The sequence below is a fragment of the Macaca nemestrina genome, chromosome 4 (assembly GCF_043159975.1).
Source record: "Macaca nemestrina isolate mMacNem1 chromosome 4, mMacNem.hap1, whole genome shotgun sequence".
Lineage (NCBI taxonomy): Eukaryota > Metazoa > Chordata > Mammalia > Primates > Cercopithecidae > Macaca > Macaca nemestrina.
Genome location: NC_092128.1, coordinates 19,851,828 through 19,875,790, shown reverse-complemented (window position 1 = coordinate 19,875,790; position 23,963 = coordinate 19,851,828). Strand labels below are relative to the sequence as shown.

Below are 23,963 nucleotides of genomic sequence, written 5' to 3'. Positions count from 1 at the left end.
GACGGGGTTTCACTGTGGTCTCGATCTCCTGACCTTGTGATCCGCCCGCCTCGGCCTCCCAAAGTGCTGGGATTACAGGCTTGAGCCACCGCGCCCGGCCGACCTTTTTTCAATTAATTCAAAAAGCCTGATCACATTAAAAAGAACTGCCAAAAACTAAAAAGGAAAGAACAACAGGTGGAGGCAGAAAATAAAAAATGGGGGTGCTCCATCGAACTTAAAAGGGCCTTTCCTTTTCTCCTTAATAACACTCTGGGAGAAAAGAAACTCCCCTTACTGATTTCATCCCTCATTCTGTGGAAGCATTGCTAAACTCACAACACACTTAACATTATTCAATGAGTAGACTAGCTTCATAGGAAGTTTCACTTCTTTTAGCTTATCATGTGACCATCTGTGGATGTAATAAGCTAAATATTGCAACTCTTTTTCCTTCACTTTCAGATGAAACACCACATAATTGCATAACTCTAACTGATAAACTTTTTTTCTCCTAGGACTGATCTGCAAGAGACTTTTCTTACTTAGGCTGATGTTGTTCGGTTTACAGATGGATGTCATTTAAAGGATGAATCTGGAACTTACTGTAAAGGTTTACGCAATAGTGTCTTTAACAGAAGAAATAGAAAGTGCTTACCTTCCAGAAGCCACTTAGATTCACTTCTGTCTTTGTACCACAACTGGGTATTGAAGATGTCATTCACCATATAGAGGTCCTAACCAATTACACACAAAAGGCCCTAAATGACAGCCACATGAATGTCTCATTGTTAAATAATAAAGTTACTCTCTTGAGAAGACTGTATTACAAAATTGTATGGTCTTAGACATACTGCAGCCCAAGGAGGAACCTGTGCTATGACAGAAACTGAATGCTGTGTTTATATCCCAGATGAATCAAATAATGTTACCAAAGTAATGACTGATTTGAAAAACTCTAATAATTAACCTTTCGGATCCAAAACCCTCTCTAAGCTACCAGTTAAGTAGTTGATTTGGATCTTGGGGAGCTTGGTGGCAAAAGCTGTTATGTATTTTAGGAATTATCATAGTTTGTGTTTTGTCTTGCCTTTGTCTACAGAGCTGTTATGGTATTTAACTGCAATTGGGTCAACACACAGCTGAGAAAATTAGAACAAAGACTACTCAGATAATTGTTTGTTTGAAGAGGCAGCCATGTAGCCTGAATCAGGTTCCAGAACTACTTTCTCTTGTTGCTTTATAATTCGGACTTGGTCCTTTCCAATTTCCCCTCCTCCTTGGGATGTGACTGCCAGGAAGGAGCCTTCCTAGTGACATGAGGTTTGATCAAATACACGGCCTGAGAATATAATTCTTCTATAATGCTTTCTCCGAAAGCTTTTGAAGAAAAGGGAAAATGTGAAAAGAAAATTTCAGCACCTTCCAAACATATTATGCCAAGGGGAAACGTTAAGCCCTGTAAACTAAATCACAGAACATGGCTGTTTTTCTTCTCTGGTGCATGACTGTTGCTTCCTGATCTTTGTGTTGATGTTATATATTAACCAGATTTTTTATTCTTTATTCAGACTAAATGACGTTGGAGATAGAGACCCTTGTGATTGTTACCTCTTTACAATAGAATATTAAACATCCCCCTTAGAGTATAATCAATAGTAGTGAATTGAATCTTCTGTGTACGTTAGCCTCATCTAGAAAATGCTGTAATTATGTACAGCGCCCCTGTTTTTGGCGATATAAACGACCCTCACCGTTCCCTACATCAGGGAGCACGGATCACCATTCTTTGCTGTCTGTGGTTCCCGGGATAGCCGCCCTCACACTTTGCACTTGAATAAACTCTTTCAATTGGATCCCTGAGCTTTTTAGGCTGACATTAGTTAACTAACAAGATGTTAGTTCTTCAGTCTGTTAATTCTGAGGGGTTGACCAGAGGTCCTGTAAGGTCTCTTCCAACTCTAACATTTCACGATTTCGTGAATTTAAAGACTATGGTTGCCCCTGCATTAACTGGGTTCCGGAGTAAGATAGATAAATTAAGTCATCCAATCGACAAATATTTATTACAGTTCTCTATTGTGTGTAGATGTATCTGTGGAAATAGGAAACTGTATTTTGATGCACTCCTGCCTCCAAATCACAGAACTACAACTCCTTCAGCAGAAATTTTCTAAGCTTCCCGCACCAGCCAGAGACCAAGATTCTGCGGTGCACGCAGCCAAGGGTTGCTATGGAGTCCAACGCGGCCCAAAACGGAAGTGGTCCCTGAAAATTTCCTTCCCAGAAAACTTGCATTTGAAAAACAATGCCATTCCAATTCGCCTTTTCCTAAAGTAAACTCATAAATAGAGACACAACCAAACTTTCGCTCTCAGCACAGAGAACGACGCTCTCCTCCCAAGAGGAACCGCTGCTTTTCCGCGGCAGAAGCTGCACGGAACCAAGAAGCCGCGGGCGCTGGTTCTCCAACGAGCTTTTCTCCCCGACGTACCAGCCTCGCGGCGGGGTTGCCGTGGAGACAGAGCGTCCTGTGTGGATGCGGCGAAACGCTGAGGCCCGGCCTTTGCTGTCTGGAGGGGACTCACAAGACCGACGTCAAGATGGTTAGTGGCTCTGAATAGTGAGGAATTACTTTGAGTAGGTCCTGAGGCTGGCGATTCGAGGTTCCCAGCACACTTCTGTGTAAAGTCTAGGTGTGTCCGCAGAGGGTAATCCCCAGCTCTCCCTGTGTTCCCACGGGGGACAGGGATGCAACTGTAGATACCTCGATGCTTTCTTCCCTCCTGCTTCTCCATTTACCCACATCTAAACCACTCGTGGGATGGGAAGCAGAGGAAGGGAAAGCTGAGATGACAGAAGCTGTGCGAAAGCATCTCTAGCCAGTGAAGATAAAGTTGGGAGTAGCTGTCTGGTCCTTCCTAAGTATTGGGTGATGGCTCTTCTACTAGAATACCTGTTACAAAGCAAGTTTGAATAGGCTTCCCTGGGGTTCGTTGTTAAGGATTTGACTTATAACTTTTTTTTTTTTTTTTTTTTTTTTTTTTTTTTTTTGAGACGGAGTCTCGCTCTGTTGCCCAGGCTGGAGTGCAGTGGCGTGATCTCAGCTCACAGCAAACTCCGCCTTCAGGTTCAAGCGTTCTTCTGCCTCAGCCTCCCGAGCAGCTGGGACTACAGGCACCTGCCACCATGCCCGGCTATTTTTTGCATTTTTAGTAGAGACGCGGTGTCACCATGTTGACCAGGCTGGTCTCGAACTCCTGACCTCATGATCCGCCCGCCTTGGCCTCCCAAAGTACTGGGATTACAGGCGTGAGCCACTGTGCCCAGCCTTGACTTTTAAACTATAGAGCTGCCACTCTCAGTTTAAATCTGATAATCAGAATTGGACCATACAGCTGTCTTTGTTTCTTTTACAGATGCTTTCAAGGGCCAAACCTGCTGTAGGCAGAGGCGTACAGCCCACTGACAAAAAAAAGAAGAAAGGTAGGAAGATTCCAAAACTAGAGGAGCTACTTTCAAAAAGAGATTTCACTGGAGCTATTACCCTATTGGAGGTAATGCCCAAAGAACGTTGCTTCTTAGCATGTGAATACCAGACTGTAGATGAATGATTAGGTGAGAATGCTGGTTGCTCTGCTGTTGTAATAGGTGCGTGCATTCTGGGGCTTCCTGTACAAATCCCCTGTAAATCTAGTCAGGCACAGATTCCGGATTCTAAGTTAACTATAAACCTGATAAAAAATGAACTAAAAAACTAAATTTGGCTGGGCGCAATGGCTCACACCTGTAATCCCAGCACTTCGGGAGGCCAGCGGGCGGATCATGAGGTCAAGAGATCAAGACCATCGTGGCCAACATGATGAAACCCCGTCTCTTAAAAATACAAAAATTAACTGGGCATGGTGGCACGCACCTGTTGTCCCAGCTTCTCGGGGGGCTGAGGCTGGAGAATTGCTGGAACCTGGAAGGTGGAGGTTGCAGTGAGCCAAGATCATTGCACTGCACTCCAGCCTGAGTAGAAGGCAAGACTCTATCTCAAAAAACAAACAAACAAACAAAAACCTAATTTCTTGAGGGCCACTTTTGAGTATGTCTAGTTTACTAATGGTGATTACAATCTAAAAATGTGAAGGGACATTTAATACAATGTCATTTCACACATTGCTTATCCCAACCCTTGACCAATGTATGATTTTTTTCCTATTATGTGTTCTGAAATTTTGATCAAATTTAAATAATTCTAACATGCTTATGGTTGAAAATATTATAGCCCCAGAAAATATTTCAAATCTCCATGGCAGTAGTTCTCACCTTTTAATATACATTGGAATTACCTAGGGTACTTAATAAGATATTGATTCCTGGGCTCCTGCTGTAGGTCTGCAGTGGTGCTCAGGAATCTGCATTTTCAGGTGAGTAGTCTAAGTGCCTGATGGAGATGGTCCCAGGAGACTGCGCTTTGAAAAACTGCTTTGTGGGAAGCACATGTTACAGGAGGGTGAAGCGTTGCACCAAAGAATGAAGAGTTCTGACAGCATGGTCTGGTTGTGTTGTGCCACAGTCATTTCTCTTTTTTTTTTCTTTTTTTTTTTTTTTTTTTGAGACGGAGTCTCGCTCTGTGCCCAGGCTAGAGTGCAGTGGCCGGATTTCAGCTCACTGCAAGCTCCGCCTCCCGGGTTCACGCCATTCTCCTGCCTCAGCCTCCCGAGTAGCTGGGACTACAGGCGCCCGCCACCACGCCCGGCTCATTTTTTGCGTTTTTAGTAGAGATGGGGTTTCACCGTGTTAGCCAGGATGGTCTCGATCTCCTGACCTCGTGATCTGCCCATCTTGGCCTCCCAAAGTGCTGGGATTACAGGCTTGAGCCACCGCGCCCAGCCTAGTCATTTCTCTTAAAATGCTACTCCATCCATATTACTCTGAATCTACTGTTAATAATTGTTATAATTAGGTTTACATGTATTTCTCCATCTTCCATGTATAGTTCACTTTCTTGTTTTTTCTCTTTTTTCTTTTTTTGAGATGGACTTTCACTCTTGTCACCCAGACTAGAGTGCAATGGTGCAATCTCAGCTCACTGCAGCCTGCACCTCCCTGGTTCAAGCAATTCTCCTGCCTCAGCCTCCTGAGTAGCTGGGATTACAGACGCCCGCCACCACACCCAGCTAATCTTTTGTATTTTTAGTAGAGATAGTGTTTCACCATGTTGGCCAGGCTTGTCTCAAAACTCCTGTGCTCAGGTGATCCACCTGCCTCAGCCTCCCAAAGTGCTGGGATTACAGGCGTGAGCCACTGCGCCTGGCCTAGTTCACCTTCTTACTAAGTGCTCTGGTATTGAACATGTTGTTTAGCTTTTTAGGCATCAGCCTTCTCATCTTTGCAGTGGGGGAGTTGGCATGGAGGAACCTTCTAGTTCTGTGAATCAGTGGACTGAGTGCTATATATCTATTTCCGTCAGTCTGTTTCCCTCTTTTTTCTCTAAGATAGTGACCATATTTTCCTTATTGTATAACACCAGGTTGCCTTTATTTTATTTTATTTTTGAGACAGGGTCTCATTCTGTCGCCCAGGCTGGAATGCAGTGGCATGATGGTGGCTCACTGGAGCCTCAACTTCCCAGGGCTCACACGAGTCTTCCACCTCAGCCTCCCAAGTAGCTGAGACTACAGGCATGTGCCATGATGCCTGGCTAATTTTCATTTGATTGGCTATTTGTGTGTGTGTGTAGAGATGGGGGTCTCACCATGTTGCCTAGGCTGGTCTTGAACTCCTGGGCTCAAGGGATGCTCCTGCTTCTGGCCTCCCAAAATGCTGGGACTACAGGGCCAGACTGCCTTTAAGTTGGCAGGGAGGCTCTGCTCTTTGCTTACATTCTTAGGTAGTTAGTTGGAGTACCATGCTGCATGGTAATGGAAACTGCTATGGTTTGGGGTGAGGAAGTCTCATGCGCTTTCCTGTAGCTCCAGGGAATTCAGGGAGACCTCACATGAGAATATCTCCAGAATTAAGGCACTATACTCAAATTCATAGCATTTGGTATGAGGAGGATTTCTAATGTTGTAGAGTTAGCTACAGGAGTAAATTCTTAGTCCAGACAAGAAAGTATCAAAGGGGTGTCTTCATCTTGTAATGACTGAGGCTCCTTAAGTTCTATAGTGATGCTCTGTAAATATGTGTTGGCTCACTATTTGATTTATCACCCTGTAGAGTGAAAAAAAAATCTTATCTTACCGTGGAAATTCAGAATTCTCTGTCAAGATCTCAGTCCTTTCCTCCAAAATAAGGCTTTTCTTTTGTTGGCTGAGGAATTCATAAATATTTGTTCACAATGGACATAAGTGAGGCCAAGTCTTCTGAACATCCTTAACTCTTGTAGACCTGGTAAGCTAGCCTGCTCAAGGGTAATAGAAAGATTTAATGGCTAGTCCTCAGTGAAAGGTTACAACCTATTAGTAAATATATGTGTGTGCTAATGCAATAGGACTGAAGCGGGAGGTTAAATGCAGTAGAGCACAGAGGGTGACAACATGAGCTTTGGAGTCAGGCATTTCTTTAAGTCCCTGACAGCACACATACTGGCCATGTGGCCTTGAGTTCATGGTTCAGCCTCTCTAACCTTCAGTTATTTGGCTCTAAATATTTTACATAATTCTCTTCCTTATATATCACCCAGAATTGTTAGGCAACTCAAATGCTTTCTGGAGTATAATATCAGTTAATACAGAAAGCCAAATGTGAAATATTTGAAAATATAAATTTCTGTGACAATTAGAAGATACTTGTCCTGTAGGCATAGGTTTAATTAAACCTCATATTGTCATGCTTCTAATACTTAAGATTGCCTGTTGTTCGTTAGTAACCCAACATAGCATTTTTTTTTAAACAGAGAGTTTACTATTCAAATTTTCATGCTTTTTAAATACATTTTTAACCTGAAGTTCAAACGTCATGTTGGAGAAGAAGAAGAGGATACTAATTTGTGGCTTGGATATTGTGCCTTTCACCTGGGTGACTACAAGAGAGCTCTGGAGGTTAGTGTAAAAAAATTTTTTTCCAAACAGAACTGTGTTTAAAATGTTATTAAACTTTATATTATAATAATACATGTTCATGGTAAAATTCAAACAATGCAGAAGGAAACAAAAAGAAGTTACCTATTTGCATTCCTCAATTATACTTGTTAATGAAGGCAACCACTGACTGTTTAAAAATTTATGGCTTCAGTAATCATCTATATGTTAATATGTTCTATTACAGTAGTTTCCCCTTGTCTATGGTTTTGCTTCCCGAGGTCAATCTGAGTTACCCGAGGTCAACCTCAGTCTAAAAATAGATGAGGACAGTATAATAAGATATTTTCAGAGAGAGAGAGAGAGAGAGCAAAAGAGACCACATCCTCATAACTTTTATTACCATATATTGTTATAGTTCTATTATCCATTATTGGTGTTAATCTCTTATTGTGCCTAACTTATAAATTAAACTTTATCATAGGTGTGTATGTATAGGAAAAAAACATAGTATATATAGGATTCAGTATTATCCAAGATTTCAGGCATCTACTAGGGATCTTTAAACATATCCCCTGTGGGTAAAGGAGGGCTACTGTATATGTACATGTATCTTGTGTACTTTGTACTTTTACATGCATACTAATGAGATTGTACAACATATTGGTATTAGCATTTATTAAGTAAATCTTCAGAACAGGAAAATTAAGCCATTATGATAAAAACTTTCATGAGTCTTCTCTCAAGAGAATTTCGCTTTTCCTTTGCTTGGTTATTTTTAGACATAGGAACGATTATATTTATATTTCTACAAGTAGAATTGTTTTGGGGAAATTGTTTTTCTTGGTCATTGTAAATCCTACCCATCTACCTACCCATCTATAATAGTTAATCAGTGGGATTATGGATTTACTTTCTTTTTTTTTTTTTTTTTTGAGACGGAGTCTTGCTCTGTCGCCCAGGCTGGAGTGCAGTGGCACGATCTCGGCTCACTGCAAGCTCTGCCTCCTGGGTTCAAGCGATTCCCCTGCTTCATACCACCACTGCCACCCCCCCCGCCCCCGGGGAAGCTGGGACTACAGGTGTGCGCCACCACGCCCGGCTAATTTTTTTGTGAGTTTTAGTAGAGATGGGGTTTCACCATGTTGGCCAGGATGGTCTCGATCTCCTAACCTCGTGATCTGCCTGCCTCGGTCTCCCAAAGTGCTGGGATTACAGGCGTGAGCCACCGCTCCCAGCCACATTTCCTGCATATTCTCATTCTCAAGATGTAATCTAAGCAAATTTGAAGAACCCCCGTAACTAAAATGAAAATATTCGAGGACAGGTAATGAGGAGGCGAAATGAAGAACAAAGGAACAAAGTTGGTGAAGGGAAAGGGAAGATGTGAAAAGGACAGAATAGAGGCTGGCAGTATTTGTAAAAGGCATAGGAGGATAGAAAGAACAACCCACATGTAGTAAGAAAATGAAATAAAGGCACCTGGGAAAGACTGATAAAAAGTGAGAGTATATGGAAAATGTCGTTGACAAAGTGAGTCTCAGAGAGTATTCTTGGCAGGAAAAACAAAACATTTTAAAAATATGAGGCCTCCCTCGATGCCAAAAAAGCCAGAAAGCAATTAGAATGAAATGAAACTTGTCATGTATTAAAGCCATGAGATTTTAAGTTAACTGAACATGTGAATTTCTTAAAGGGTATCTTGTATGTCTTTTTTAGTTGGCAGAAATAAAATGTTTCAGTTGCTTTTTGTTTCTATTGTTTGTTCGTCCCTATCAGTATTAATTGGGGGACAAAACCCACAAGTATAAGATTATATGGACAACAGCCCTGCAGATGTAGGATTGAGCTTTAGCTTCAGCATTTAACCTTTTCAGGTATAGAATAATTGCAGAACATGTAGGATTCCCTAAATGTGAAGTTACTTAATCTCAGTATGAAATCCTATTCCATTATGGAAGAATGGCCCATCAATTGCTTTGCTGCCAAAACGAGATCACTGCTTACTATGTATTTCAGGAATACGAAAATGCTACAAAAGAGGAAAATTGTAATTCTGAAGTCTGGGTGAACCTAGCTTGCACCTACTTCTTTCTTGGGATGTATAAACAAGCTGAAGCAGCTGGATTTAAAGGTAAAGGGGCTCTTATATCTGATATTCTTCATTCATAGTGAAGAGTCGTTTTGAAGATTTTAAAACTTAATGTATTCCTTTTTCTCTTGAGAAAAAAAAAATTGATATTAGAAAGCTAAAAAAATAGCTTTAGTCCTCAAAGAATATTGGATTTGAGTAACAATGTTTAAAGAGAGTTAGTGCTACACCCCACCAGGCTACAGCCAAAAAGCAGAAGGACAAAAGAAGAAAAAGGGCCAGGTGTCTTTCTTAGGCCCTATCACAGGAGGATGGGCATGCTGTTAGTGGTAGTTAGGTATAGTTTTGTTCAGGCTCTTATGGCTGCGAACTTTATGGCTGCTTTTCCTGTTTCTTTCTTTCTTTTTTTTTTTTTTTTTTGAGATGGAGTCTCGCTCTGTCGCCCAGGCTGGAATGCAGTGGCCGGATCTCAGCTCACTGCAAGCTCAGCCTCCCGGGTTTACTCCATTCTCCTGCCTCAGCCTCCCAAGTAGCTGGAACTACAGGCGCCCGCCACCTCGCCCGGCTGGTTTTTTTGTATTTTTTAGTAGAGACGGGGTTTCACCATGTTAGCCAGGATGGTCTCGATCTCCTGACCTTGTGATCCACCTGTCTCGGTCTCCCAAAGTGCTGGGATTACAGGCTTGAGCCACCGCGCACGGCCCTGCTTTTCCTGTTTCTAAGTGAGAAACCCAGAAATTTCAGTTTGAAGAATCCAGAAATCATCCCTTCTGCTTTCTTACATACGATATTCATCTCAGGACAATTGTACTCAAATTTGAAAATAAGAATAAAAGGGAAGCATGGTAGAAAAAGTTAAAGATGGCTGGGCGCAGTGGCTTACGCCTGTAATCCCAGCACTTTGGGAGGCCAAGGCAGGCAGATCACCTGAGGTCGGGAGTTCGAGACCAGCCTGACCAACATGGAGAAACCCCATCTCTACTAAAAATACAAAATTAACCAGGTGTGGTGACGCATGCCTGTAATCCCAGCTACTCGGGAGGCTGAGGCAGGAGAATCGCTTGAACCCAGGAGGCAGAGGTTGCAGTGAGCCAAGATCAAGCCATTGCACTCCAGCCTGGGCAACAAGAGTGAAACTCCATCTCAAAAAAAAAAAAAAAGTTAATTAAAGGATGAACCAAATTAAGTTCAAGGAAATGCAGAGAAAGTGGGCACTGTAATGTCTGATAGGGAAGAATGTATTCGAGGTAGAATTAATTTATACATACAAAGAATTTTAGCCCAAATTCATGGCAGACATGGAACTTGAAGACTTTTTTTTTTTTTAATACTTTAAGTTCTAGGGTACATGTGCAGAACGTGCAGGTTTGTTACATATGTATACATGTGCCATGTTGGTGTGCTGTACCCATTAACTCGTCATTTACATTAGGTATATCTCCTAATGCTATCCTTCGCCCTCCCTTTTTTTTTTTTAAAGACATGGTCTCACTATGTTGCCCAAGCTGGAGTACAGTGGCTATTCATAGGTGTGCACATAGCATGCTATAGCTTCAAACTCCTGGGTTCAAGCCATCCTCCAGCCCCAGCCTCCTGAGTAGCTGAGACTGCAGACAATGCCCGCCACCACGCCCAGCAAAGCCTTTCTTGATTTGTACCCAAATTATTTCATATGTACCAATGTAGTTTTTCCTAATTTAGTTATTAGGTCCTTTATGTTACTTACTTAATCTCATATTTCTAGGCTTTATCTGTGCTAAGAACAGTGTTAGACACATATAAGGTGATCATGGTAGCTATCTCTATTTCCATATAATTTTTTCTTTTTTTCTTTCTTATACATTGAAGCATGACTTTTTCTGTAAAAGAGATAGAATCGGGTATCCAGAATCAGAAAGTTTTCCAAGAGTGCAAAGGAGATTTGGAACTTAAAAGCCGTTAACATTTTTGCTTGACTGCCTGTTTCAGTATGGCACATAATTATGCTAGAAAATCTGTAGAATAGAGACTGGGCTAGTATTTAGGAAAATATGGCAGTATAATTGTGGAAAAGGAGATATCAGAAGGAAATAACAAAGAATACTGGGACTAAGAGGTGAATGAGAGTGGATTCATGCACACATTGAGATGACCATGGGGGTCTATTACCACTGTTTGGTTTGGTATATGAACACAGAGGTGGGCTGTTACTATAACCATGCATGTGGAGTGTTGTGTTGTGGATCACTGTAATAGGATCAGGTAGAACAACCAGTGGAGAAGAGCAGAATCTTAGCACATTTCTCTTCTAGTTCTTGATGCTGTTTCTGCTACTGCAGGTGGAGACCAGACTCAAACAATATGTATTCTTTTTTTTTTTTTTTTTTTTTTGAGATGGAGTCTCACTCTGTTGCCCAGGCTGGAGCGCAGTGGCGTGATCTCGGCTCACTGCAAGCTCCGCCTCCTGGGTTCACGCCATTCTTCTGCCTCAGCCTCCCGAGCAGCTGGGACTACAGGCGCCCCGCACCACGCCTGGCTAGTTTTTTGTATTTTTTAGTAGAGATGGGGTTTCACCGTGTTAGCCAGGATGGTCTCGATTTCCTGGCCTCATGATCCGACCGCCTCTGCCTCCCACAGTTCTGGGATTATAGGCGTGAGCCACCGCGCCCGGCCAACAGTATGTATTCCAGCAGAGATATATTAGGATCAGATAAATAAGGATTTGGGAAGATTCATCCGAGTCTCATTTCATTCCTACAAGGGACTGCTAGACTATTGAATTCTTTAATAAGCAGCTTGGATTTTTTTTTCAGCTTCAAAAAGCCGACTCCAAAACCGCCTCCTCTTCCACTTGGCTCACAAGGTATTTATGTTCTCATTTCACATTTTTTTTGTTTTAAAAATATTTTTATTTTTCTTCCTTCTTGTTACTAACACTAGTGAGAGATAATTAATTAGAAATTCTTGTTAATAGTTTTCTAGAACAAGTGGAATATAACTGTTAATTGTATAGGATATTCTCCTCTATCAATGTTCTTTACCCTCTGAATTTATTCAGAGATGTTAGGTTTTATTTCTCCTTAAGCAACAGTCATATAAGAAGTTTAGACTGGGCATGGTCGCTCACGCCTGTAATCCCAGCACTTTGGGAGGCTGAAGTGGGTGGATCACCTGAAGTCAGGAGTTCGAGACCAGCTTGGCCAACATGGTGAAACTGTGAGTCTACTAAAAATACAAAAAAAATTAGTCGGGCTTGGTGGTGCACTCCTTTAATACCAGCTACTGAGGAGTCTGAGGCAGGAGAATCAGCTGAACCCAGGAGGCAGGGGTTGCAGTGAGCCTAGATCGTGTCACTGCACTCCAGCCTGGGCAACAGAGTGAGACTCTGTCTCAGAATAAAAAAGAAGTTTAATTTGTGTCAACTATCCTATTATCTCTTAGGAAACAGACTCAGAGTCACCTTGTCCTGACTCCTAGAAATAAATATACACTTTTCAGAATTGCTGTATGGTAATGATTTTGATAATGATAAAATAATTTTTTAAATAATATTTTTTCAAATTTTAAATTTTAAATAATTGTTTAATTTATTTAAAAAATTGTTTTATAGCATTCCACCAAATGCATCATATGTGCCTTTATTTATTCACTGTTTCCTAGTTATTTGACTTTTAGATTATTTATAATTTTAAAAATTTATAAAAATGTCATTCTGAACATCCCAGAAATGGACATACCTATTGGGTATGAGCAACTTTAAAACTTTTAATTGATATTGCTAAGTTGTTTTACAGAAAGTTTAATCATCCACAGGCATTATATGAAAATAATTATTTTTGGTACATTTAGAAATTCCACATCACAATTGTCACTTTGTCTCTTTCTCTTTTTAGTTTTGCTTTACATGTTTTTCAGACTGTCATTAAGTGCACACAAACTTAGAATTGCTAGTAGACTGTCTAGCAATAGTGTCTTCCTAGTAGACTGAAACATATATTATCATGAAATAGCTCTCATCTCTAAAAGATTTCTCTTTGTCATATTTGTAAGCTATACTAGCTCTTTTGGTAGCATTTGCCTATTATATCTCTCATCTATTCTTTTACTTTCTACCTTTCCATGTCCTTAAATTTAAGGTGACTCTTATAAACAGCATATAAATGAGTTTTGTGGGTTTTAAAATCCAGTTAAAATCTTTATTTAAAAAAAACCTCAGTATATAATCCATTTACTTAATGTATTTACAAATACGGTTAGCTTCGTAACTACCATTCTGTTATTAGTTCTCTGTTTGCCCAGCTGGTCCACGTGGTCTGTGTTCTTTTTTCTCTCCTTTCTTGTCTTTTTTTGGATTGATTTTTAAAACTATATATTTCTCCTCAATTGGCTTGCCAGTTATATACATTCTTTTTTTTTTTTTTTTTTTTGAGACGGAGTCTCGCTCTGTCACATTCTTAACATTATTTTAGCAGTTACCATGTGTCTTTTGCATACTAAAAAGTTTGATATTAATTAGTACTTTTACCAATTTCTAGAAAATTAAAGGACCTTAGATCATTTAAACTCATTTACTCTCCATCTTATGTACAAATTTGAAATATATTTTAAGTGTCTATATGTTTCTAATCCCATAAGACTGTTTTATTACTGTTTTATGCAGTAAATATTAATTTATACTTAGCCATATTTATCCTTTCCATTGCTCTTCATTTCTTCTTGCATGTTTGTGCTCCTATCTAAAATCATTTTCTATTTGAGGAATTTCCTTTAATATTTCCTTTAGTGGTGATGAATTCTCTCAGTTTTTGTCTAAACACATTTTTATTTGACTGTCTTTTTTAAAGCATTTTTTTCTCAGTGTAGAGTTCTAGGTAGGTAATTATTTTTGCTTAGCATTTTGAAGATGTTGCTTTATTGCTTCCTAGGACCTTGTCTCTACTGAGACGTTAGCCATCAGTCTTATTGCTGCTCCTGTGAAGATGTTTTTTTCTGATCATGTTTAAGATGTATACGTTGGTTTTTGTTACTGGCACTTTTCCTATAATATTCCCAGATATGGTTTTCTTTGTATTACACTACATCAGGTTCATAGCGCTTGCTCGAGGTTTTTTCTTTTTTTAATTAAAAAAAATCCTTGGTCATTATTACTTCAAATTTTGCTTCTACTCTATACTCTTCTTTCCTTTTAGGCTCCCAGTAACATGTAGGTATGTAGACCTTTAATTTGTATCACATGTAAACACTTTGTCACATTTTCTATATATTTCCTGCAGAAATTTATTTTACTAATCATCATTCTTCAGCTGTCTAATCAGCTATTCTATTTATCTATTTCATTCTTAATTTCAGTTATTGTCTTATTTTTAGAAATCACATTTTATTACTTTTTAAATTTCTAATTTCCAGTTAAAATTTCCTAATTTTTAATTTAATTTCTTAAACATATTAATAACAGTTATTTTTAAAATCCATGTCTAGTAATTCCTATAGTGTATCTCTGGACAGCTGTTTCTTGGTTTTCAGTCAAATGTTCTTATCTCCTGGTTTGCTTGGCAATATTGTGTTTAATGCTGGCTATTGTATATTAAAATATATAGAGATAATTTGAGTATCTGGATGATTTTGTCTTCTTCCAGAAAGGATTTAGAATTTACTTTTACTTCTGGCAAGCACATAGAAAAGGGGCAAATCAACTGATACCTGTCAGAGATTACAACGATTTAAAGCTGGTCTATTTCTATTTTACTTCTGTTTCTAGGGTAGCTTTCCAGGGGTCCCAACTGATAACCTGGTGGGCTCCAATCTCTATTTTTTTTTGTCCATTAAGCCTATAAGACTTCTTGAAGCTCTGCTTAGTTTTCAGCAACTCAGTCACCAATTGAGAATTGGTAGGTACCATTAGAGAAAAATGGTACTAAATATCAGAATCACTCTTTGCACTTTTGTTCTGCTTGGGATCTTGGTATCTGAAGTCTTCACTCACTTGGTAGCTCTATGAACCCTTCACACAGATTTTTTTGTTGTTGTTTTTTTGAGACAAGATTTCACTCCCAGTCACCCAGGCTGGAGTGCAATGGCGCCATCTCAGCTTACTATAACCTCTGCCTCCCAGGCTCGAGCAATCCTTGTGCCTCAGCCTCCCAAGTAATTGAGATTACAAGTGTGCACCACCATGCCCAGCGAATTTTTGTAGAGACAGGGTTTCACCATGTTGCCCAGGCTGGTCTCACATACCTGAGCTCAAGTGATCTGCTCGCCTCAGCCTCTTCGAGTGCTGGGATTACAGGCGTGAGCCACTGCCCCGGCCCCTCTCACATAGATTTTTCAGTAGTTTTTAAGATTTTCTAGATGTTCTTGGTGGGAGCACTGCCTACTACAAGCTTCTCTAATATTATTTAGTAGTGAAAGTCTTTGATTGAATTTAAAGAAATATATTTTACTGTGTTTTTCTTCTGATTACAAAAATAATACATGTTTATCATAGTACTTTTAGGAAATAACAAAATACACACAAAAATCAAGATTTCCTGTAAGACTGCCACTTAAAGCTAACACTGTAATATTTTACTCTCTTTTCTTCCAGTCTATAAAAAATTTGTATTTTTATGTGTGTGTATATATATGTATATTTATATTGCCAAATTTGGATCATAGTATATATTGTTTTATAACCAGGCTTTTCACTTAAAAGTGTATCATAAACATTTTTCCATGTAACTAGATAGTCTACAGAAGACAATTCTTTACAAAATTTTTAAGCTAATAAGTCATTCTCTGTATCAGGCAGTGAGCAATCTACATATTAAGGGTCACTATCAAAAATATATCTGTTCTGCCCCATATATAAGCAAAAGGCAACTAATATTTGCAGCAGCCATCTAACAAAATAAGCATTACAAGGTTAGAATTCTGACAATCTCAAACAACAACAATGTATGGTAACTGAAGAAAGGATGAAAAAATGTTGAGCAGGAAATTAAAAATTGAATTCACTAAGTTACATGATGAGAAGTACATTTTGATTCCCTATTGTCTACCAAGTAGAATGAGATATGAAAGAACAGATTGGCTGGGCACAGTGGCTCATGCCTGTAATCCCAGCACTTTGGGAGGCCAAGGCGGGTCGATCACAAGGTCAGGAGTTCAAGACTAGCCTGGCCAACATGGTGAAACCCCATCTGTATTAAAGATACAAAAACTTAGCCAGGCGTGGTGGCATGCACCTGTAATCCCAGGGACTTGGGAGGCTGAGGCTGGAGAATTGCTTGAACCCAGGAGGCAGAGGTTTCAGTGAGCCGAGATTGTGCCATTGTACTCCAGCCTGGGGGACAGGGCAAGAATCCATCTCAAAAAAAAAAAAAAAGAAAAGAAAGAAAGAAAGAACAGATTAAAAATGTTACCAGGTATTAGTAAAGAGACTAGACAGAAAATAAAAGGAAAGGGAGAAAATATAAAGAAAAGATAAGGGGAGGGGTCAAATAATATTAACTGTAACCTAAGGGCTTTCCACTGTGGTTGTCAAGCTATGCCTCCCAAGGCTATTTGCATTCTTTCTTTGCAGAGGAAATGAAATAGAAGACAAGGAACCTAAGGGAAATAGGAAGAAGAGAGAGACACAATGGCTAAAGAAGAGTTAAAATCTCGATCACTTAGATATTGATTTCTCTAGCAACACTAATGTGAATCTTTACATGTCTTTTCCACTCTCACAATTTTAGTTTAATGATGAGAAAAAATTGATGAGCTTTCATCAAAATCTTCAGGATGTCACAGAAGATCAACTCAGTTTGGCCTCAATCCACTATATGCGATCTCACTACCAAGAAGCTATTGATATATATAAGCGAATACTGCTAGATAACAGGTCTGTGTCCTTTTATGCCTACTCTACATTTTTTTCATTTTTTTTAGTTTCTTCTGTAACTAGTTTGAGAATCTAGTGTCCTCTGGATCTAGTACCACCATGCGTTCAAATCTGTTTAGTTGATAATTTGGTGAGATTAAGAATTAGATATTGTCTAAATCAGGCTTTCTCTACCTTTTTTTGCGTTGTCACCCTTCTAAAAGACTCTTCCCCCAACTGCCCTCCCATGAAATTTTAATATACTGATATATGTATATTAATATATATCCATGTATGTACTATATGTATAACAGTGCTTTACATATTAAATGAATATGATTTTTTCATCCTCCGATAAGAACCAATTTTTCCCCTTTGGGGGTGATATTGATATTACCCCTGTTGAAATGTATGGTCTAGATGTATCAGACTTAGTGTTATAGTTACATTGTAGGTAACTTGCTGACAAAATTAGATACAAACCTTTTTTTTTTTTTTTTTTTTTTTTTTTTTTTGAGACGGAGTCTTGCTCTGTGCCCCAGGCTGGAGTGCAGTGGCGCGATCTCGGCTCACTGAAAGCTCCGCCCCCCCGGGTTCACGCCATTCTCCTGCCTCAGCCTCCCGAGTAGCTGGGACTACAGGCGCCTGCCACCACGCCCGGCTAATTTTCTTGTATTTTTAGTAGAGACGGGGTTTCACCGTGTTAGCCAGGATGGTCTCGATCTCCTGACCTCGTGATCCGCCCGTCTCGGCCTCCCAAAGTGCTAGGATTACAGGCTTGAGCCACCGCGCCCGGCCCTTTTTTTTTTTTTTTTGAGACGGAGTCTCACTCTGTCGCCCAGGCTGGAGTGCAGTGGCCGGATCTCAGCTCACTGCAAGCTCCGCCTCCCGGGTTCACGCCATTCTCCTGCCTCAGCCTCCCGAGTAGCCGGGACTACAGGCGCCCGCCACCTCGCCCGGCTAGTTTTTTTTTTTTGTATTTTTTAGTGGAGACGGGGTTTCACCGTGTTAGCCAGGATGGTCTCGATCTCCTGACCTCGTGATCCGCCCGTCTCGGCCTCCCAAAGTGCTGGGATTACAGGCTTGAGCCACCGCGCCCGGCCCCAAACCATTCTTAAGAATTTACATTCCATGCCGGGCGCGGTGGCTCAAGCCTGTAATCCCAGCACTTTGGGAGGCCGAGACGGGCGGATCACGAGGTCAGGAGATCGAGACCATCCTGGCTAACACGGTGAAACCCCGTCTGTACTAAAAAATACAAAAAAAAAAACTAGCCGGGCGAGGTGGCGGGTGCCTGTAGTCCCGGCTACTCGGGAGGCTGAGGCAGGAGAATGGCGGGAACCCGGGAGGCGGAGCTTGCAGTGAGCTGAGATCCGGCCACAGCACTCCAGCCTGGGTGACAGAGCGAGACTCCGTCTCAAAAAAAAAAAAAAAAAAAAAAAAAAAAAGAATTTACATTCCAACTTTATCACTAAACACTTGGCCTCTCTCTCCCTTCCCAAAAATATCTCATCCCCCTTCCTTCCATCCTCTTTTGCATTACCTCCTACCTGCTTCCATTTCGAGCCATCAAGCCTACGTGTCTTGTCTGTTGGTCTTCTGTGTGGAGTGTACTTGTGTTTATGTTCAATTATCACATATATTAGTTTTTCAATATGAACAGCATGAACTTTCCCTTTCTTCTCTAGTTGTCATCCTTCACTCTACTTATATCGAAACACCCAAATATTGCAATGCAAAAAGAAAATAATTATACTGATTATATCTTACCCTCTTTCTTCCTAAGGCAGATTCATGAACTGTCCTCTTTGCCTTGTCTATTTGAGCTTTGTAATTTGACATTTCTGTGAAGTAGACTTAAATGGTTAACCCTAATTATTTCATCTAATAGGGAATACCTTGCCCTCAATGTTTACGTGGCCCTCTGCTACTATAAGTTGGATTACTATGATGTGTCTCAAGAAGTTTTGGCTGTTTACCTTCAGCAAATTCCTGATAGTACCATCGCACTCAATCTTAAAGCCTGTAATCATTTTCGCCTTTACAACGGCAGAGCAGCTGAGGTATTGATGAAAGTGTGTTTTTAATGTACTTCATTCCAATTTGAATTACTTTATACTTTCCAAGTTATTCATGAAACTCTGCTATCTTTAAGTCTTGATTAATATCCCTTTGTCATTGCCAGTGTGATTCTATAAGAACATAATTATATGTTTATCAGGTACTCTAAAAAGAATGTTGACTTCTGAATTCTCTGTGTTATGTCCATTAAATTGTAGATGATTTTACCGAGATGCCTTACATTTAAAACCAAATGTTTATGTTTAAAACCAAATGCTTCTGGCCGGGCATTGTGCCTCATGCCTGTAATCTCAGCACTTTGGGAGGCCGAGGCAGGCAGATCACTTGAGGCCAGGAGTTTGAGACCAGCCTAGCCAACATGGCCCCATCTCTACTAAAAATACAAAAAATAGCCGGGTGTGGTGGCGCATGCCTGTAATCCCAGCTACTCGGGGGGTGGGAGGTGGGCAGAAGTTGCAGCAAGCTGAGATTGAGCCACTGCACTCCAGCCTAGGTGACAGAGTGAGACTCTGTCTCAAAAAAAAACCAAAAAACAAAAAACAAATGCTTCAGCTTCTTCCTCTAAAATATGTGTGTGGCTCTGCGATTGAATGTCACCAACATACATCCAGTAAACCACGTTAGAAACCTGGCATATCTGTTGCTCTCTTCTTCATCTCCATGTAATCATCCCTTAGTTCCTATCAGCTATACATCCTAGATAGCTCTTTTATCTATCCCTTCTTCTCCTTGGCTACTATTCTAATCCAGGAGTTTCTCACCTCTTATTTTGGCCCTTTAAATAGTGTTCCTGCTTTTAGTCAGTCTTATTATCTTCAGTTCAACCACTGAATTTGTTCCACAGGCCATATTCTCTTACCACCATAGCTTCGTGTGCAGCATTCTCCCTCCTGGAATGACTTCCTTCTTTCTCTGCTTGGTACACGTCAACTTCTTTTTTAAGGTTAGCCCAAGAGGCAAAAATGGTGGACATTTTATAAATACTTAGAAATTAGCTAACTTATAGGTACCATGCGGAACACTTTAAATCTATTATTTAATTTCCCTGACGAGAGGCTATTGTAGTTCTCATTTTATAGGAAACCGAGAAAACACAGGAGGCCATAGGTTGTTACCTCCTCTTATTTCATTTAACATGTTTTAAATAACATGTAACTTTACTAACATTTTAATAACATAATTTTATTTAACATATACACATATATACATATACGATATATCGATATAGGTAGATACATACATAGATATAGAATAGATAATATGTTCTACACTATATCTATATATAAATATATGAATATAAATAGATAATTTAACATGGTTATTACTTTAGTTGATGTCAGAAGACACCAAAATTTAAGTGTAAAATTTCTGCATGTGTCAAACTTTAAAAATCCTACCCTTGCCCTCCAAATTGAATTGCTTATTATACACTTGAGCACATAGTATATACAAATATATTAAATAAAATACATTTTTGGGATAATGGTCATTTCAACTAAAGAGTCCCCCAAGTCTGCCTAATTGGCTTGTTTCCAGCATCAGCAGTTTAGTAATAGACTGGATTTGCAATCTGGTATCTTTAGAGTTTTCACCCATTAGTAAGAACAAATAAATGAAATACATTCTTGCCTTTCTAGAGGATCGCTTGAACCTGGGAGAAGGAGGTTGCAATGAGCCGAGATTGCACCACTGCACTCCAGCCTGGGCAACAGAGCAAGAGTCAGTCTTGGGGAAATTTACCAATTTTGGTGTATGGTCCAATTTATTAAATGTTTACAGTTTGTCTGTGTATCTCTTTTCCATAGTCTAGTATGGTTACTCAATATCCTATCTATAGGATACACCTAGAATTATCCAAGTTAGGACATCAGAGTGTACTTCTAACCTCAAAAGGCAAGCTTTTTCCTTTGACATTGTGTCAATGTAATTTATATATTGATTTTATAATGTAGTCCAGCAGTAGAAGGCTATGTTAAATGTACCTGAAGAACTTTTTTTGGTAGCAATAAAATAGAGTTTGCGTTTAATTATTATAATTTTAATAAACTATTTAAATTCAGGCATTCTTCTAACTTGCATAACGGGGTCTATATTACATTGTTTAGTCTCTCACAAACACCAATAGCATCCTGCTTTTCTAAAGTAAACAGGAAATAATTTATAATGATTGACTTAATTCTTAAAGTACTTTGAGTAACTTGTTCATGCTTACGCGACTAACATAACAAGTGGCAAATTCAGATCTCAAACTTTTGTCTATCTGACTCCAACATAGACTTAACCACTAAAATATACTGCAATACACACACACAAAATGTCTCCATTCTGCTTATTATTTGTCAGTTGCCTAATTATCTTCAATCTAAACAAGCTCATTGATGGTTGAGACTGTGTCTTTTGACATTTGTTTCCCAGGACTGGGCACAATGCTTGCACAAAGTTGATGCCAACTACTTATTTGTTGAATGAGAAATTAAAAGTATGACTGACAAATTAAGGAGAATCACATTTAAAGAAGGAGGAGGTACAAAAGGTCAGTAGAAATGAAGACTGAGAAAAGGCCATTTTAATTAGAGTTTCCTACATTTCCTTATCTGATTAGGATATCATTATTACTGGAGCTTGAAGCTAGGTTGCAAGGAGATCAGGAGTGAGTGAGTAACAACCCAGATTGGGAATTCTCATAAAGGGTATGGCAGAAGGGATGGCAAGTAGATGATGAAAAAATGGAAACATTGAATGTAAGATACTGGTTTAAAAAAATAAAATAAAAGAGGAGAAAGCTGCTGGTTTTAGAGACTGAAGAGTTGAAGAACTTTTCCCCCAAAACTGGCATGGCCTCTAGGGTAGTGATTATGAGTTTGGACTTGGAATCAGATAGACCCAAATTTCAACCCTGGCATAGTTGCTATGTGACTTCAGGTGAAATACTTAACCTCCTTAAGCATCATCTGTGAAACAGGGAAAATAATAGTATTGACTCATCATAGGTTCTTGTGAAGATTAAATGGTATGAGGTATGTAAAGTCCTTAACTTGATACACATAGTAAACTCTCAGTAAATGTTTGTAATTATTAAAGATTTTATAGAATGAAACATAGTCACATTGATCTTTTTCTTTATGTTTAGTGCTTTCTGTATCTTGTTTAAGAAACCATTTCCGGTCAGGCACAGTGGCTCACACCAGTAATCCCAGCACCTTGGGAGGCCAAGGTGGGTGGATCACCTGAGGTCAGGAATTCGAGACCAGCCTGACCAACATGATGCAACCCCATCTCTACTAAAAATACAAAATTAGCTGGGCATAGTGACACATGCCTGTAATCCCAGCTACTTGGGAGGCTGAGGCAGGAGAATTGCTTGAACCCAGGAGGCAGGGATTGCAGTAAGCCAAGATTGCGCCACTGCACTCCAGCCTGGGCAACAAGAGCAAGAAAAGAAAAGAAAAAAGAAAAGAAAAAAGAAAGCATTTCCTAGCTCAAGATTATATTTTCTGATACCATCTTTTTAAAAAATGTATCTATTTATTTATTTAGAGACAGTGTCTCACTGTGTCACCAAGGCTGTGCGGTAGCACAGTCATAGCTCATTGCAGCCTCAAACTCTTGGGCTCAAGTGATCCTTTTGCCTCAGCCTCCCAAGTAGCTGGGACTACAGACATGCACCACCATGCCTGGCCAATTTTAAAATTTTCTGTAGAGATGGGGTCTTGTTATGTTGCCCAGGCTGGTCTCAAACTTCTGGCCTCAACTAATCCTTCTACCTTGAGCACACAAAGCTCTGGAATTATAGGCATGAGCAACTGTGCCCAATCAATTCTGATATTATCTTCTAATAGCCTATTTTACTTTGTAAGCACAAATTTTCTGTAATTACAATATATTTTAAAGGATTAAGTTCTCCAATTAAAAGACAAAGATTAGTAAATTAGAAAAGACAAACCCTAATATGTATGTTAAATAGAACAGAACATAAAGGATACGTTTCACGTGAAATATTTCTTACATGGTTTCTAACATTGGTGTCATGTTTTTGGAAAGGTCACTTTCATTCTAACGTAGATATGATGACCTACATCTTCAATTTATAGTTTTATTTTTATATGGCTTTATTGAGATATAATTAACATATCATATAATTCACCCTTTTAAAGTGTACAATTGGTTTTTTAGTATAGTCACAGCTTAAGTGCAACCATCACCACAGTCGATTTTAGGACATTTCATTATCTCGAAAAGAAATGTTGGCCAGGCACCATGGCTCATGCCTGTAATCCTAGCACTTTGGGAGGCCAAGGCGGGCAGATTGCCCGAGCTCAGGAGTTCAAGACCAGCCTGGGCAACACAACGAAACCCCGACTCTACTAAAATACAAAAAATTAGCTTAGCTGGGCGTGGCCACGTGTGCCTGTAGTCCCAGCTACTTGGGAGGCTGAGATAGGAGAATTGCTTAAACCCGGGAGGCGGAGGTTGCAATGAGCTGAGATTGCACCATTGCACTCCAGCCTGGGCAACAGAGCAAGACTCCATCTCCAAAAAAATAAAAGAAATGGCTGAGCGCGGTGGCTCACACCTGTAATCCTGGCATTTCGGGAGTCCGAGGCAGGTGGATCACAAGGTCAGGAGTTCGAGACCAACCTAGCCAACATGGTGAAACCCTATCTCTACTAAAAATTACAAAAGTTATCTGGGCGTGGTGGCGCACACCTGTAATCCCAGCTACTCAGGAAATTGAGACACGAGAATCACTTGAATCTGGGAGGCAGAGGTTGCGGTAAGCTGAGATTGTGCCACTGTACTCCAACCTGGGTGACTGATACTCCGTCTCAAAAAAAAAAAGTCATACCCTTCAACTATCAACCCCTGTTGCCCCATTCCCCCAGCCCTAAGCAACCACTAATGTGCTTTGTCTTTATGTATTTGCCTGCTGTGGATATTTCATATATATATGGAATCATATAATATTTGGTCTTTA

The 23,963-nt window shown here is 39.8% G+C and overlaps 1 protein-coding gene across 4 annotated transcripts in view; it reads left to right on the top strand.

Moving 5' to 3' along the window:
- Nucleotides 1–2,438: 2,438 nt before the first annotated feature.
- IFT56 (intraflagellar transport 56) overlaps nt 2,439–23,963 on the top strand; it is a 65,803-nt gene continuing 44,278 nt past the window's right edge. For 3 of the 4 annotated variants that reach the window (XM_011723705.3, XM_024789545.2, XM_024789546.2), the window contains exons 1-7: nt 2,439–2,585; nt 3,399–3,536; nt 6,921–7,013; nt 9,012–9,126; nt 11,877–11,926; nt 16,782–16,927; nt 18,798–18,969. In XM_011723705.3, the coding sequence (XP_011722007.1) occupies nt 2,583–2,585; nt 3,399–3,536; nt 6,921–7,013; nt 9,012–9,126; nt 11,877–11,926; nt 16,782–16,927; nt 18,798–18,969 (717 nt within the window). In that variant the 5' untranslated portion in view covers nt 2,439–2,582. The remainder of the gene's footprint in view (nt 2,586–3,398; nt 3,537–6,920; nt 7,014–9,011; nt 9,127–11,876; nt 11,927–16,781; nt 16,928–18,797; nt 18,970–23,963) is intronic. The other variant, XM_011723706.3, reaches the window with a different exon arrangement.